We start from the raw sequence: 17,500 nt of genomic DNA, 5'->3' as shown, positions 1-17,500 counted from the left end.
GTGGATGGATATGTGCGTGTGTGCGAGTGTATACCTGTCCTTTTTTCCCCCTAAGGTAAGTCTTTCCGCTCCCGGGATTGGAATGACTCCTTACCCTCTCCCTTAAAACCCACTTCCTTTCGTCTTCCCCTCTCCTTCCCTCTTTCCTGATGAGGCAACAGTTTGTTGCGAAAGCTTGAATTTTGTGTGTATGTTTGTGTTTGTTTGTGTGTCTATCGACCTGCCAGCGCTTTTGTTCGGTAAGTCACCTCATCTTTGTTTTTATATATAATTTTTTTATATATTTATATATATATATATATATATATTTATATATATATATTTATATTTATATATTTATATATATATATATTTATATATATTTTTATATATAATTTTTCCCACGTGGAATGTTTCCTTCCATTATATATATATATATATATATATATATATATATATATATATATATATATATATGTGTGTGTGTGTGTGTGTGTGTGTGTGTGTGTGTGTATATGAATTACATATTGTATACCAGGAGTAAATCTAATGATTTTCTCTAACTAGAACTCTGTAAATATATGTGTATATGAATTAACTTATTTTAAATTTATCTAAATTTGTAAATACTTTGACATGTCCTATATCCTTGTAAAAAGAGAGCTACGGATGAATAAAGCTACAACTACTATTTTAATCGGATAGATTATGATATTAAGTATATTTCATGCTGATAGCATCACAGAATTACTGACATTGAAATAATAAACAACATGCTATACAAACAGATAACACATCTGAACTGAAAACATAAAACATCACAAATCTACAGAGAAAGAGAGAGAGAGAGAGAGAGAGAGAATGATGTAAAATATACACTGAAGTCAAATAGCACACTGAAGACAACTCAGCTACTGCTAGATGCTGGGGATGTCACTACATCCTCTTCCTTTGAAAGCATAAATTACACAATTCAAAGTATGCTCCATAGTTCAAAGTTCACTGCATTCACAGATTTTGTCATTAAGCTTTTACAGTTACCTGTTCCATTCCTTCTGCTTAATCTTGTCCAGAGTCTTCTTAAAAGGTGAAAACCAGGAACTCGTTTGGTCACATCACTAATAAGGGATCCGTTTTGTGGGGTTTACTTTGCCTTTGCTCCTGTCAATCCCTTTCTTCATCAAAAACTTCTAATCTCTGGATTGTTTCTCAGAGAGGTGTCCTTGACTTCAGTCAATTCTCTGCATGTAAATGATGAAGAATTGGGAGAATGCACTGGTCTGATATCTTCTTCTGCCTTTTTTGTGGCAGCTTTACATCTTATGTTTTGTGGTTGAATACTGGCTAGCAGTGATAGCCAGGTTGTGGGGCGTCAGTTTCAGTCATCCAGTTATGATCTTCAATGATTCTTCAGCTCTTCATCAACTTTTTTATGTGGTTGCTTATTGTTAATACTGGGGCTCAGTATTCAGCAGTACTATGTACCAGTACCAATGCTGATGTGTGCAATGTGTTTGTGTTACTTCCTCATGAGCTGCCTGCTAGTTTGGCTAGTATAGAATTTCTGGATTACAGTTTGTGATTCACTTATTCTAGGTGATGCCTGCATTAAAGTGTACAATCAAGTTTAACCCCTAAGTATTTGAGATTTTCTCATGTTTAATTGGCTCTGTTGAGTTTAAGGCTCAGATTCCTGTTAGCTTCTTTGTTATTGAGATGCACAACAATACTTGCAGATTTAAACGAATTTGGTTTCAAGAGCCATCTGGTATAACACTTACGAAAAGTATGTAGATAACTATTCAGAGTAGCTTCTAGCTATTCAAATGACTGACTGTGTGGCAATAGCTATCACTGGCATAGGCAAATTTATGTGACTGTGTCTTGGGTAAATTCAATATATAAAGTAAGGGGACAAGCACTGAGCCTTGAGGTAGGCCATTGTAAAATATTCTGACACTGCTTATCTTATCTCTCAAGACACTCTGAAAGTTCTCTGCAAAAGCATATATTTCATGGTTTTTCAGTGTTTGCTTGCATCTGATGACTTTTGCAAGTTTACCTATAAGCCCTTGGATCCAGACTGTGTCATACACTGATTGTAGATACAGTAGCACTATTCCTGTCTTCACTGCATCTTGCAAGCCTCTTTCTATATATGTGGTCAGCAACAATTATTGCTAACAGCAGCTTCTACTTTTCCTGAAAGCAGTTTTTTCACAGCAGCACATTTTCGAAATGTAACATTAAAAGGGTAATACCCTCTCAAACAGTTTTTAGGTTGTACATAATAGAGAGAGGTCTAAAGTTCTTCGGATCATCTGCTGTTCCCCCAAGTTTAAGTATCGCAGTCGCCTTTACCTCCTTCCATAATTTTATTCTGAAGATAAGTAATTTAAATATAGAGGGCTTCATCAATACAAAAGGAACAGTTCTCACAAATGTCCTCAGAAAAGAAGTAACAGTGACTGCCCTAAAAGAAACTTGTCTAACAAAAGACACCATCTCAAGATGTCAAACCCCACTTTTCTCTGTGGTAACATACCAAGGACACAAAAAATCACGCGAAGATAATTTGAATCTTCAGTTTCTACATTATACAGTAGGCAATGATTACATCTTCTACAAGTATCTTGTAAGAAAATGTTGGCAGATATTAGACTTTTTGTAGGTCAGGTTGATTTGAAAGTGTGACAAAACTGTTGCAAAATACAGGAAGAATAACAAAAAAATCTATGCACGGTACCACGACTGGCAGTGGACTGCAAATTCAATGATGATTTATATCCAGGAACATTTAAATTTGTTTTGAACACAGATGGTACATCACTAGAATCAAACTATAATAATCAAGTTTCTAAAGCAAGTGCTCAAAGAAATACAATATGGGATGAGTATGGGAAAGTAAGTGTCAGACTATGATCCTCTGATACAATCCTTGGAAGACATATCTTAATCTGTACAGGAGGTAGCTTACATAACTGATTTAGACAGTAAGAGTATAGTTCATACAGTTTGGATCCTCAAAAAAGATGAGTGAGCAGCTGCAGAAGTTACACTAAAGTACAGTCAGAAGTTCATTTACCCAGAGGCAAGATAAATGGTCGGTCAAGGATCCAGTCACTACTATTGGCATGCTTATCATGTATACCTCAATCAGAGTAACAAAGTGACCAACACTCAAGGATGGGAGGGAGCAATATAATTAGTTCAGGTTTCTCAGTGTACAGAATATGGTTGACGCAACAACAACTGAGAGCTTCTGGTTCTGTTATATTCACATGCTGCCCATAAATGTGCATTATTGGGTTCGCTTAGCAGATTGATAATAGCCTTATGAATTTTCTGCTCACTTCTGCAAATTAGTTTACAACACATCACCGTGTAAAATAAACATGGCACATGGCGAAGCAGTGCAAGCAATGAAAACAAATCCTGAGTGTTATGATACCAGCTGAAAATGTCTGCAGCTGAGTACAGCAACTGACGCCTGAGGTAGCAGTGTGATATGACAGTAGTGATCACAATAGAAGGCAAGTCCAAGCACATTCTCTGATTGGCTGTTGCTATGATAGCTGTCTTGTAAACTAGCTGTCAATCACTCCACTATTCTGATCCAGGTAGAAGTATTGCAATGGTAGAAATAGAGAAATGAGGTAACATATGAAAGTATGGACATAATTTGAAGTGTGTTTATGATATTGATACAATCAGTATTGTCAGAAACATATACAGTACTTGGTGGCATAAAGGAAGCTACTCTAGAGACACATATTATATATACTATCTAGCATATAAATTAATATTTTGCAAGCAGCTCCACCATTCACATCATGAACTAAAGATGGAGTCAACATTAATTTGGGGCATCTACATATTCATTTCAATGTATTAATTTGATAAGCCTTATGGATTGTGAAATATGATAACTGTCATTTTGAAAACTGCCATGATTAAGTTAATAGCCCACTTTCTTAATTTATTTAACTGGATTATAACACTAACTTTACTTGTGTGACTAAAAACCAAAGGAAAATAAATGCTGGTATCAGTGGGTACAGATTTCAGAAAGGTTATAGTTCTTTGTTTCCAAGCAGGTGCAGTTGTACGTTTGCTAATAAATACAACAGCTGAAAACTGTATTTCAATTGCCAAGTGGCTATTAATGGAAGGCATTTTTAACAGGCATATAAGCAACACTAACTATGGAGCTCTATGTCCATTTCAAGCAGAATGCACACTTTTATGTCATCATATTACCTGGATAATGAAGATACTTCATGTGCTTTTATGGGCATTAAACGAGCAAATATGTCAGATCCTGTTACTTCTGGATCACTAACATTAAACATAATGCCTTTTACAAGAGGTGCACCTTTAAGCTCTGAAAGAATGTCCAAGGGTGGGACCTCTTCATGATACATAATCTCATTTTCATTTTTCGCTGCCCTTTTCTTTCCTTCCACAACACCATATGTGAACGTTAAGGCTTCATTTATTGCCTGTGTAAGAAAGAATAGTTTATTTAAGATATAGCAGTTATTCAGCACCTGTCCCATGACAACGTAAATACTTAAAACTCTAAGAAAAGAAAAAAACAGAAAACCAACAAATTATGAGAAGAACTGATGACCAGTAATTACCTTTGGACACCAAAATGTATAATACTGCTGACAGACAATCCAAACAAAAAAGTAAAAGCAAAGTGGAATATTATGAAAAGGGAAAGAGGGACAAAAAAATTACATGCACAAATATAGAAATTAAACACAACAATGAATTGATATCTAACTCTGAAGCTGTGAAGAACATAATCAACAAATTCTTTTTGAGCATTGCCAAAAAATTGGTGAACAATAATCCAAACACAAAACATGAATAAGCAAACCAGAAAAATCACACACATACAGAGTCAACATTCATTACTACAATCATTATACAGGATGTTGCAAAAGCCATCAAAGAGTTGAAAAATTCTTATTAAGCTGGAATTGATGGTATTCAAGCAACTATCATCAAAGGTTATGCGTGTAATATTGCTGAACCACTAACTCATCTCTGTTACTGGTCTTTCCTGGCAGGTACTTTCCCAGAAGCACTGAAACTATCTAAAGCAATCCCTGTTTTCAAAAAACGCGATGATAAGGACATGAACAACTATGACCTATCATAATTTCATCCTTTTTTTTCTAAGGTATTTGGAAGAATTGTACATAATAAACTGACTGGCTTCATAGATAAGAAAAGTTTACTGGGTTATCCCAACATGGGTATAAAAACAATAAATTTACAAAAAGGCAGTATATGACTGCATTAATATCATTCTAGATCTGTTACATTCAATACAACCCAATAAAGATTTTTGACACAGTGGACACAAAATATTGCTGGAAAAAATTGAACAGTATGGTATCAGAGAGCACACAAACAAATGGACTAACTCATTTTTAAGCAATCACGCACAGAAAGTCAGCACAAAATACACTAACAAACATCCCAGTTCAATAACTGAAATCCCACCTAGTACTAAAACTGTTAAACAGGGAGTACCACAGTATTGAGATCTCTACTATTCCTGCTGTATATTAATGACCTGAACCTGAATGTAGATGAACACACAATCAACAAAACTAAAAAGACAGTTTCTGTGAACTTCTACTCTTAAAAAAATGCAAGCAAACCCCTCTCAACCACTTGCAACAGAAAAAAACCAACCAACTGTTATTAATGGAGTATTCAAAAATTCCTAGTCTGTGGGTGCAAGATAACCTGGAAGGGAATAAACATACTGAAAAAGTAAATACCAGAATAAATACTGGCTGCTATGCAATTAATGTGCTGAAATAATGTGATAGCCAGAAAACAGTAACAAGTACAAACTACATGTACATACAGGTCCACCTAAAATATGAGGTGATATTCTGGGGAAATTCTACGACTGCCCTGAGCACTTTCAGAATCCAGAAGAGAGGTATGAGGATCAGTAATGGAAGCAAATTCTAACAAACTCATCTTCATGAAGCTGGAGATCCTACCACTGCTCTGTCTATACATTCTTGAGACTGTAAATTTTTAAATAATCCCATAGTGCCAACTAAATCCAACTTAAGAAAAATAGTGGAATACACAAACACAACACCAGAATAAACTCAAATCAGCATGTATTACGTTCAAACACTGAATTTTGTCAAAGGGGAGCATTCCACATGGGCCTCCAGCTGTTCAAAAAGCTTCCCCCATATATGCAGTCAACTGAAGTTAACACTCAATTCAGTAAAGCTGTGAAGTCCTACTTGCTGTACCACTGTTTTTGCTCTGTAAAAGAACACCTAGAAAAGTAATCTTGCTTTCAATGTTTAAGTGTAAAACATGGACTACGTAGTGAACATCATTTAGTTAATCTTTTGCAATTCACTAGTCTAGTCAGCACCATGTAGGTGCACAGGTGTGTGTGTGTGTGTGTGTGTGTGTGTGTGTGTGTGTGTGTTTTGTGTTATTTTACTCTAGCTCATCAAAGGATAACTCCAAAAGCTAGCAAATTTTCTCTCTTTTGTATGTACCTGTCAACAACTCAATGAGTCTGCTGTTTGGTGGGTGGTCTACTTTAATCCTAAAGTATTTATATTTAATAAGAATTTACCTACAACATTTATGTTGCAATGTATTATGATACCATAATCTACCCACTATATGTGTTAACAATGTTAGCAAATTTCCTCCAACATTTGTAATACACTGTGTAGTATCAGATCACATGGCTTAAAAAATAAACAAAAGTATATAAAAGTACAAGTAAAAGGGACCCACTATGTTACCTTCAAAAACTATGACTTCCTTCATTGGGGAGGATGAGGGATGTGTTGCGGAAGGTGAGAGAGACCCACAAGTAGTGAAGACAAGACTCAGAAAGCAAGTGGCTACTGCCTACCTTTGCAATATATGGAATATTTACATTTATACATGTCTACTGGACATTCCTTAAGCTTTAATGATAGGTTACTCTTCTTGTAGGTTAATAATTTATCAGACACATTGCAAATGTGGTAAGTGGAAGACAAACTCTTGAAGCTGACACTTTGCAACAAGCATAGAATAACTAGGTCAGACATACAATTTATCAGTTCATGAAGACATATTGAAAAAAATAACTGTTTGTGGGTACATCCACTGTGATGTACATCACTGATGTACGTTAAGTGGAATACCTGTGACTTGACCAAAGACTTTAGCGCGTTCTTAGCTTCCAAGCAGAACAGATGTGTATGTTTTACTGTAAATGATCATGCTCATAAGCATTATTATTGTTTCTTACTACATCACACCTCTATTATATCACACCTGCTGTATACTCTCACTACATGTTGATGTTTGAGATGTCTTCCATATTTACATAGTTTATCACTCATTGAACCAAAGTCAGTTTTTTTGTTTTTTTTTTTTTTTAAAAAAAAGCCATGCACTTAAGTTTAGCTACTTAGGTAAATAATACTTTCATATCTAACAATGGAATGTCCAGGATGAAATAACAACAGTATTATGAAAAGGATAGACTACTACTCACCATGTAGAGGAGATGCTGAGTCACAGACAAGTACAATAAAAAGACTGCTATACATTTTACCTTTACCCTTTTGCGAAGTAGGAAACACACAAATTCACACACACACACACACACACACACACACACACACACACACACACACAATGACCACATCTCTGTTGCTGGTGAGTAGCAATCTGTCCTTTTCATAATACTGTTGACACTTTAATATGTATAACATACCTCAATATTATCCATTCCTTTTGAAAGTCTGACAGCTTCTTCTAATTTCTCTGCTGCTGCTTGGTAAAAAGTAACTCGTTCGCCCATTTTCTGCTGTTCTTCTGCCTCCTGACCATGGTACAGTAGAGAGATACATGTGTGGTACACCATTTTGAATTTCGCATAACATTTCCAATTCTGTAACAAATTAAATAATAAAAAAATTGTTATTGAGCAGAGAATAAAATACAAAAATAATTAAATAGGAATTTATAGAAAATGACTATCCAAGTCTTCGTTTTCACATCAATTCATATTTTATTTATTACAAATACAAAATATAATTTATTGTCATCACATGAACAATAAAAAATAATCATATGAAGTATAAGAAAAAATTAAAATCAAACAATAGAAACTCCTGGATGGAATATCAACAATGTAAGGACTGCTACTTAACCATAAAGATGACACATTCAGCTGAAGACAGGCACAACTAAAAGACACTTACACATTAGCTTTTGGCCACAGCCTTCATCAGAAAAACACACACGCACACACGCACACACACACACACACGCACACACACACACACACACACACACACACACACACACACACACACACACAGAAAAGCAAGCACACCTCATGCACACATGAGCAGCTCAGCTCAGACCAGAAGATAAGAAAAAGTTTTGAACATGCTCTTTTATCTGTTGTCCTACAATTCCAAGTAATTTTATGATGTGTCAGTACAAGTAGTTAATTTATTATAATATGCTGAACTTTCACTGACACACAATATGTAGAATACAAGTGTATGTCAATACACAGTGAAATAAATCAATTGCCGTCTTAATTTCGTTTCCAAGATGACATCCAGAGTTCTGAGTAAATGTCATTTTAATGGAATTTTACTGTACAAGATGATATGCAGACTCATCAACAAATAATGTAAACACCACTGATGGAATATATACGACGGACCCAAAGCCTAAGGACATCATTTTCTGTTATACAAGTGGTGACTCTGTAATACACTTAATACAGTTAAATTATTTGCCAGCACAATTCTGTATGGAATCGAAGATACAATTGACATATTAGTAAAACACTAACTTAATTTATATCCAGTTAACTTGTCACTTCATTGTACACAACATTTTGTATAAAGCGTACCTGAGATTATAAACCTTACTACAGCGACATGGAACCACTTTCTTATATTGTTCTCATTCTTTTCATTAAAAATGAATGTGGGTACTCTTGGCTTCTTCTTTTAGAGTTATCATTCATATAAAAATTGAAACACAGCTATGAAATAACACTATGTATCCTATACGGTATCCAGGAAGTAGGAACGAATATTAAAGTGGTATAGAACATACAAAATTTATTGGATTTACTTTTTTTTTTCTTCTTTTACTAACACATTAAGCATCAAGTAATTTCTCCCATTTATGAATGAAAAATTATATCCTCCATACAACCACCCAAGGCCACACAGCAACAAGCAACACATTCACTGACGTTCTCGATGACGCATTCACAAACATGTCATTAATAACCCTTTTAATTTCATGCTTCAGTTGATGCACTGTTTGTGGTTTGCTCACATACGCTGCTGATTTCACAAATCCCCATCAAAAAATGTAACAAGGCATAAGATTGCATGATCTGGCAGGCCATTCCTGGTTGTCATGCAGAAAGATAATTTTTTGAGGAAACTTTTCATTCAGTAGAACAATTGTTTCATGGAATGTGTGACATGTCACACCATCTTGTTGAAACCTAAAATCGTCATTTTCACCAATATGAGGGAAAAGTCAATCAGAAAGCACATTTTGGTAATGATCACTGTTCACGGTGACAGCAGCTCCCCACCATTTTAAAAAAAGTACAGCTTGATCACTCCTCCTGCCCAGAACCCACACTACACAGTTGTGCATTGTAGATGCATCTCCTCTTCCTCAGTAACTCGTGTATTTCCATTACCACAAATTCTGCAGTTCTGCTTATTGACGTACCCAAGTGCACCTCATCTGAGGTTGTTGTTGTGAAGTTCTCACTATCCACCTGTCAAGCCAAGACCCATCGAGCAAATCGATGTCTCTTACCACAATCTGCAGGCTTCAACTCTTGTGTAAGTTGACTCTTGTACACATGCATTTTCAGATCTTCTGAAAGGACTTCTACAGTGAACTTGGTGAGCTTGTCGGCAAACTGATTTTCTGGGGCTTACTGTCAAACTGACAAGTGTTCTTGTGTTTGAACGGAATGTGGTCAACCTGTTTTCTTGACATTTGAAACAGAACCCATGGTCTCAAGCTTATGGATCAACTTCTGAACTGATGATTTAGTTAGAGCATCATTACATCTGTCACATGCTATTCACGAACTCTTGCTGTACGACTTTCACTGTTTTTGTAGTAACTTTCAATCACATGGATATGTTGCTCGGTGGGCATCTGCTCCATGATGAAAATAAACATCAAGCAACAATGCTCACCACACGAATGCTATCAGGCTACTAATGGGAAAGATCATGGATAACAAACATAAAAAAACCACAGCTTCCAACTGTCATATGGTGAAATGGCACAAAATTTAAATTCAAATTCCCAGACACCCAGTAAAAGATATGGTCAGAATTAACATGACGCAGTTACGGCAAACTCCTGTGGCACAAGAATATAGTGCAACAAATGTCATCTTTAATCAACTAGAATTAAACTTGCTGAAATTAAACAGGAGTCAGTGGGATGGAATCAGTGGCAATCTACTGGTATGAAATATTAGTGGAAACTATTTGGAAATGTTGAACAAGCTCTCAGACTCTGATTTTTTTTTTCCTTTTTGAGTAGTGGTATGACATAAATTTTCATTTGTCACAAAATATTCATTATTACTTTATTTCCTTCCAGTGACTGATAAAACAACTTTCTGTGCAGTTAATATCTTATATCTGATTAATATTCATTTGCAACATTTCCGTCTACCCAACAAATATATCTTACCATCCTCCATTACTCTAACAATACAACTGTGCATATACATCCTCATAATCAACTGCTTTTCTCTGATTTTTTAAATAACTGCAGACCAACTTACACAAAAACTGTTTCATTTTGTAAGATGCAAAGAAATGGGCTAACTTTTCAATTTGAACTGTCTGATACCAAGCGTGTGTTTTTTTTTTAATGTCTAATACACTTCCAGTTTTGAAACATGCAATATACTTTTATTAATGATTCATTCGATACAATTTAGATCATAGCTGTTGCAACATTATCTTTCAGTCAAAGGTAATTTTCCTCATTTATGATTTTCACATCAGAGTTAAACATAAAATTTCATAACATAAGTCTATTCCTTCACTTTTAAAGACATGAACATGAAAAGGAATAAGTAGGTCCTAATTGCATTTATTAGCTTTAGTTTTTGTTTTATTTTCTCTAAGAAGTACAGAATGAAAAATTAGAGATGTTTCAAAAAGATTACAATCATAACTGGAGGATTAACAATCATAATTTATTATTCATCATCTCAGGTAGGCCTTCTTGACTGAAATAAATTAAGTAAATTCACTGGAAATAATGTATTTAAAGCAAGGTACTTAAAATTAAGAATATAAACAAAGACTGCATAAGCCATTCACCCCAGAAAGTTGAATAGCAAAAACAAAATTAAATTAAAAGAAAGGCCACTATCTTGTAACACATAAATTGAAAAGTCAGGAAACATACACAAGTAATTTAACCAACACCTATTTTGAAACTTGTAAAACATGTCATTGTTCTGGAACATATGTGAAGTTATAAATAGCATGAAAGAGCACCAATTTAGCCAGTTCTGTTTGTGATTTCTTTCGAAGTTATTTCTTTCAGTTATTATGAACCATTACTATGTAAACGACACACTCAGTTGTTAAATTATCTCTTCCGGCAACTTCTTTTGTGAACAGTTCTTTGTAACTCAGACTGTTTTATCAACATGTTTCTGGATGAAAACACTGGAATAAATTGTGTGATGAAGAGCCAAACTGTATTTCAGTACTTTATGCCAATAGACCTGGATGTTTCACAGTATTACTCATGAAGGGCAAAGCCATCCTCTAGACGGCTGCTACCAAAGAAAGACAAGTAAATTCAGTAATTGCATATAACGCATTTATTGTGAACATTGTACATTAAATGCAGCATCAGGGTTAATCAGCATGCTTGCACGATAAAACAATGTGATATAAGGGCTGATGTCACATAGTTGTGTTATGATTTCCAGTGGAAAGATTCTTTTTTCCTTTTTCAATTACTCTAATGCCCTGCAACCCATTAATTTTAAATTTTATCATCATCTTTATCATCATCATCATCATCATAAAGCACTTGCTACATTTCTTCACTTTAAACCACATTAGTAAAGAAGCAGATGACCCAATCGTAAGATAACAGGCGCACCTGCCACTTAAATTAGAATTCCTGTATGAGGAAATGTCAAATTTATCCACTCCACACTCCATTGGTACCTAAATACAATATTTTGAAACCTGCTGCTCTTGAGTAGCCTCTTGGAAGTTACTGCCATGAGAAAGAACATGTTAAATTTATGATACTGTCTCTGATATTCCACTGTACTCTGCCACAACTGTCTACTTTGAAACAAATTGCTGTTCAACATTCAGCAGTGACAGAATGAGTTATGTACTGTTAGCACAGTTCAGATTTGCATGGAAATAGAAAGTAATGCAGGCCATGGGTTACCCTAAACAAATGTTCAATATTTAGTGCTACCCAATATGTGTTAGTTTTGGCAGCAAAGATAATATTGAAGATTTTTATAGATACTTCTGTCAGTACAGCACTAGTACAAGAAAATTAAAATCAAAGTATCTACCAGGGCCAATATTGGTATACCTCACAAAAAGTGATTCCCCAGCCAAAAACTGCTCCTGTCAGTTATTTAGTAGAGGTTTGTACCTGTCATACATTTTTTACACAATGAAATAAAAATATGCATTAAGCATATAGTAAAGACAGAAGGAGCACAGCTCTATAAAGTGACAAATTACATTCTTTTGAAATATTTTACACTGATAAAGGTATAAAAGAGAAAAAACACTTAAAAAGTCTGAGTAGTTGTTCGATCATTGACCTGTACCTAGTTATAGACTGCTCTAACATGAAATACAGGTAGGCAGCAGCTCTGGCAAAACTTTCAACAACAAACTGAAAATTTGCAAAATGTAGTTTTTATGTGGAAACTCTTAATGACAAAACATCTGGGCCATTACAGGCTCTCTATGAGGATTATACTGCTTATACCTGGGAAAAAAGTTACAGCGAATTACATGTATTGTCTCAACAAAACACAACTATTGATAGAGGAATCAATATCAATCGAGCACACATCCAAAACTACAGGAGTCACCTGATTTGTAACTTATTGATGTAGAAGTAAAGAATACAGCTTGGAAGTACAACCTAATGAATCAAATGTTCAATATGACTGCCATTTTGGTTTACAACTTCTTCAAGTCACACACATGCATTTGTGATGATTCTTCAACACTAATCTTCTGGAATGGCACGACAGAACTCCACAATGATGGCCCTAAGTTGCACTGCATTTTTGGGTTTTCTGTGGGACCCTCAAAGGAAGAAATCACATGGGTTAGTGTCCAGGCTGTGGGGTGGCAACATTCCTCCCACCGCATAACATTCTGGAAATATGTTTGACAATACCCTAAGGCCAAGTCTTTCGTGTAGGAAATCAAGCACAACGCTGGCAGTGTGGGGGTGTGCTCCATCCTGCAAGAACCATTTTGTCTGCAATGGAATACATGAGGCCATGAGTTGAGGAAAGAATTGTTTTTGCAGCAAGTGTAAATAACATTCACCAGTTACTGTAGCATTGAAGAAGAACGGACCGATGATTCCATGTCTTGACATTGCGACAAACACGCACACTTTCTCTCTGTAGGCGTCTTTCGTGTGGAATATTTTTGGAGGTTCACGTGCCCAGACTTGAACGTTCTGTTAGTTTACAACACCTTTCGCGTAAAAATAAGCTTCGTCAGAAAACCACTGCCTCTTGGTCTTGCTTGATTGCTCACTTTGCAAACCACAGTCTCCACTCCTTATTTCTCGCAGTAAGCTTATATGCCACAGTCATCTTGTATGGATACAAGCAAATGTTGGATTGAATAATTCTTTTTACAGATTGGCATGAAATTCCCAACTTGGCACTGGCTCTTCTTGTTGATTTACTCGGACTACGAGTCAAAGCCACTCAAACTGCTTCAATGTTTTGCAGCGAACATACGGTATGTGCATGTGGCTGCTGACACTCCAAAACAGACCCAGTAACTTCAAATTTTTGATGTAATCTGCTTTCTGTCTGTGTGCTGGGAGCCCACCGTGTGCTGAAATGAGCATGAAACCTTCCCTGTGGCAATGTAACACTGTTTGTTGCCACGAACAGTAACACAATCTTTGTCTTTTGTGCGATGGTCAACCATCCTTTGTCCGTCATCGTGGCAAACAGAAATGGTAGACTCACAACAGAAGCGATGACTCACAATGAAATCTGGCATAATTTCCATGAACTGCATAAAGTTGAGCACACAATCTGAAAGCTATTGCCCCAATAGTATACTTGTAGGGTTAAAATTCAATCAGGTGACTTATCGTGCACCACCCTGTATGTTAACATGTATTACAAAGAAACATTTTAATAGAAATGTATCACGAAAAAGATGAAAGTTTGTCAATAAGGAAAGCAGAGATAAAGCCTTCATCACTCTCCAGCGTGGTGCAAACACGACAGGGCTTTAATAAGTGCTGCAGCCCCTGCCTATTGCCCGCGTACAGCCATCAATCATACAATCATGTACCATGGTTTGCTGCATTTCCTGCCTGCTCATAGTTCTTTCCTCTGAACATCAAACACACAATGGATTGCTCACAACTGAACATAAAGCAGTCATCGTGATGCCCTATGGTGCCAGCCTCACCACCAGAGGCATAAACACTGCCACAAACTGTACTGCCATTATGGCACTGTCTTGAGTCTGTGAGTCATGAACCTCACCAGGTGGTTCTTCTAGTTGCCACCAAATAACTTTACAGCCATCTTTCTCCTTCTTCACTCCAGGCATACGCTGACCACGCCTAGCAATTACTCAATCAAAGTTCTCATCATTGAGCCAATGAGGGGGCTCTCACCACAGTGTACATAGACTACACCCATCCTTGAGCAATGAGGGCTCACCACTGGCCAAGGCCTAAAGTACCAACCTCTTACCACTGACCAAGGCTCCACAAACTACAGCCATTACTGAGCACACCATCCTCATCACTGCCTGTGGCCTCCCCAGACAGCATCCATCATCGAGTAACCTACACTCACCACAAACCAAGGCCTCACCCATGGACTAGAAGCTTGCGCCAAATGGTGCAACTCATGTCTCCAAAAATCTTAATATCATATTCCAGCTACTGGACTTAATAAACATACAAATTTTTTACTACTGGGCACTTCAGTTGTAGCATGTTATTCCCTTTCAGTCACACACTAAACTAAATATGATCATACTGAGCTTCGTATGCCCACCCATTCCCCTGTCCTATCAGCTGGCTCAACTTGCCAGTTAGAGAGAGCATAAATTTACTACATACAGCTGCCTGAAAATGTAGATGGTCATTTGAGCATTATGTATTAAACAATGGCCAAGTGCGTATTTTCATTAATTGTGATCTGAGCTGTTTTTGGCTTTTTGATGTATGTGTGGACATAGTAAGCAGGTGACATTTGAAAATTATCAAAAGTTAACAATATTAGCATCAAATCCTCTGTTCTTGGTATTGCAAGGCTGGTTGGTGATACTTACAATGACATTTCACCTCTTTGAATGCAGGGGTGCACAGGGAGTGTCATATAAAAATAATCAAAAAGAACTGTCATCAACGTGAAAAGGAAAATTTTTGCAACACTAAGCTGATTGGGAAGAGTTTTGATGATCTGCCATCTTTAGGGATTACTGAAGACGAGGACTGAAATGAGCTGGAGCAAGAATAATTGAAAAGAGGGCCGTTACTGTCATTCCCTACTGCATACACACTTTTAAAACTTATGAATAAAAGAAGGTTATTTTTACATGACAGACAAATTTTATTACTTTTACAGATGTAATATTGGGTGAATATCAAGATGTGCCATGGGAACAAAACTGCATTAATAATAATTAAAAATTATGTGTGCTGTAGTGCACTTTTTGTATTTTTCACTGCAAAGTGATGGCATATGTAAATATCCTCAACTTGTAGGATGAGATCAGTCACTAACAAGTTTTGAGTGAATGGGAAAGTACTGTTCAGCACCTGATGTGGATGCTTGCCTATTGTCTGATAAGATGAAGCAGTAAATGTAACTGATTCAATGTTGATTTTAAAAGGTTCTCATGCCTTATTCTGGATAAAAGTGTGACAAAGTCATGTAGGAGGCTAGCGACCATTCTAGTAAACACTAGTAGATCTCTAGTTAAGCGGGCTAGGCCACATAAAAGGTCATACAGCATGTAGAGAATTACTGTATTGAACACAAAGTATGCACAATGCATTTTGGAATTATTTCCATCTTCAGAAATCTACTCATGTGCAAAGTAGCACAAGGGCAAGAGTGTTACTAGTTGTGTTTGTAACATGAATCTGTCATCTCATGTTACATACAGAACTGGCAACGCTCTTGTCCTTGTGCTACCTTTGCACTTGGGTGAAGTTATGAAGATGGAAATAATCCCCTAATGTGTCATGCATACTTTGCAATCAATAAAGTCATTCTTCATCTGCTGTATGACTTTTTATGTGAGCTACCCAGCCTAACTACAGAGCTATACATACTTATTCTAGATAACCAGCCCTTGTCTATCATCTCAACCAGCAGCTACATCCTACAGCTTTAACAACATCACCTGATGAGCAACAAGTAAGGTGAGGGGCTTAGGAAGGTTAGGACTGACCCCCATGAAATTGCGTTTCTCCTAACGATGAACCATATGTAGAATACTGTGATATAACATTAGATTCTGTAACTAGAAAACCAGGTTCATGATGCAGACATTGCATTAAAACCTTAGGATTTATGCTCTGACACTTAACTGAGCAACCACCAAGCCAAACAAGTCTCTACCATAACAATAAATTAGAAGGGTCACAAATAATTGAAAAGTGAGCTCAAACAACCACAAACAACATTCAGCTGATGGTCAGCAGAGAAGGGCAAGAAGATGATTGCAGGATACATGAAGATCTTGGTGAGGAAAAGAGGTATCTGAGATTGCTTCTTTCACTTTTAAGCAGGAGAACTTAACAATCACTGAATAGAAACAAATTCACCGATGGTGGACAGGTACATAAAAAGCAGAGAGCATTACTCTTTTATATTTTGAGCTCCTTTCGAATGTGCCCTTACATGTAATTTCTTGTTTGCTTGCTGCTTTTACAAACAGCCTTTAAATAATGGACCCAACAGTGCATTTAATTAACCTGACTGGTTCTCACTTTTGTTATCATTCATGACAACATGATGACCATCTTGTCTATAAGAAAACATATTTGTAGACTGCACCTTACAGGTGAGTTCTGACTGATTTATATCATAAAGTATGTTTTGATTAATTGGTCACAGAATACATGAGGTTTTCTAGTAAATGACAGCATTACACATTTGGCTTATACAACATATGGCTATACTGTGGTTTAC

At 36.3% G+C, this 17,500-nt stretch overlaps 1 protein-coding gene across 1 annotated transcript in view; it reads right to left on the bottom strand.

The window, feature by feature from the left end:
- The window catches only part of LOC124613137 (tyrosine-protein phosphatase non-receptor type 23-like), a 162,068-nt gene that overhangs the window by 21,065 nt on the left and 123,503 nt on the right, over nucleotides 1–17,500 (bottom strand). The window contains exons 6-7 of the mRNA XM_047141754.1: nucleotides 7,763–7,939; nucleotides 4,240–4,481 (exon numbers count right to left, since the gene is read on the bottom strand). Of these exons, the coding sequence (XP_046997710.1) occupies nucleotides 4,240–4,481; nucleotides 7,763–7,939 (419 nt within the window). The remainder of the gene's footprint in view (nucleotides 1–4,239; nucleotides 4,482–7,762; nucleotides 7,940–17,500) is intronic.

The sequence above is a fragment of the Schistocerca americana genome, chromosome 4 (genome assembly GCF_021461395.2).
Source record: "Schistocerca americana isolate TAMUIC-IGC-003095 chromosome 4, iqSchAmer2.1, whole genome shotgun sequence".
NCBI lineage: Eukaryota > Metazoa > Arthropoda > Insecta > Orthoptera > Acrididae > Schistocerca > Schistocerca americana.
This window is presented reverse-complemented; position numbering and strand designations above follow the sequence as displayed.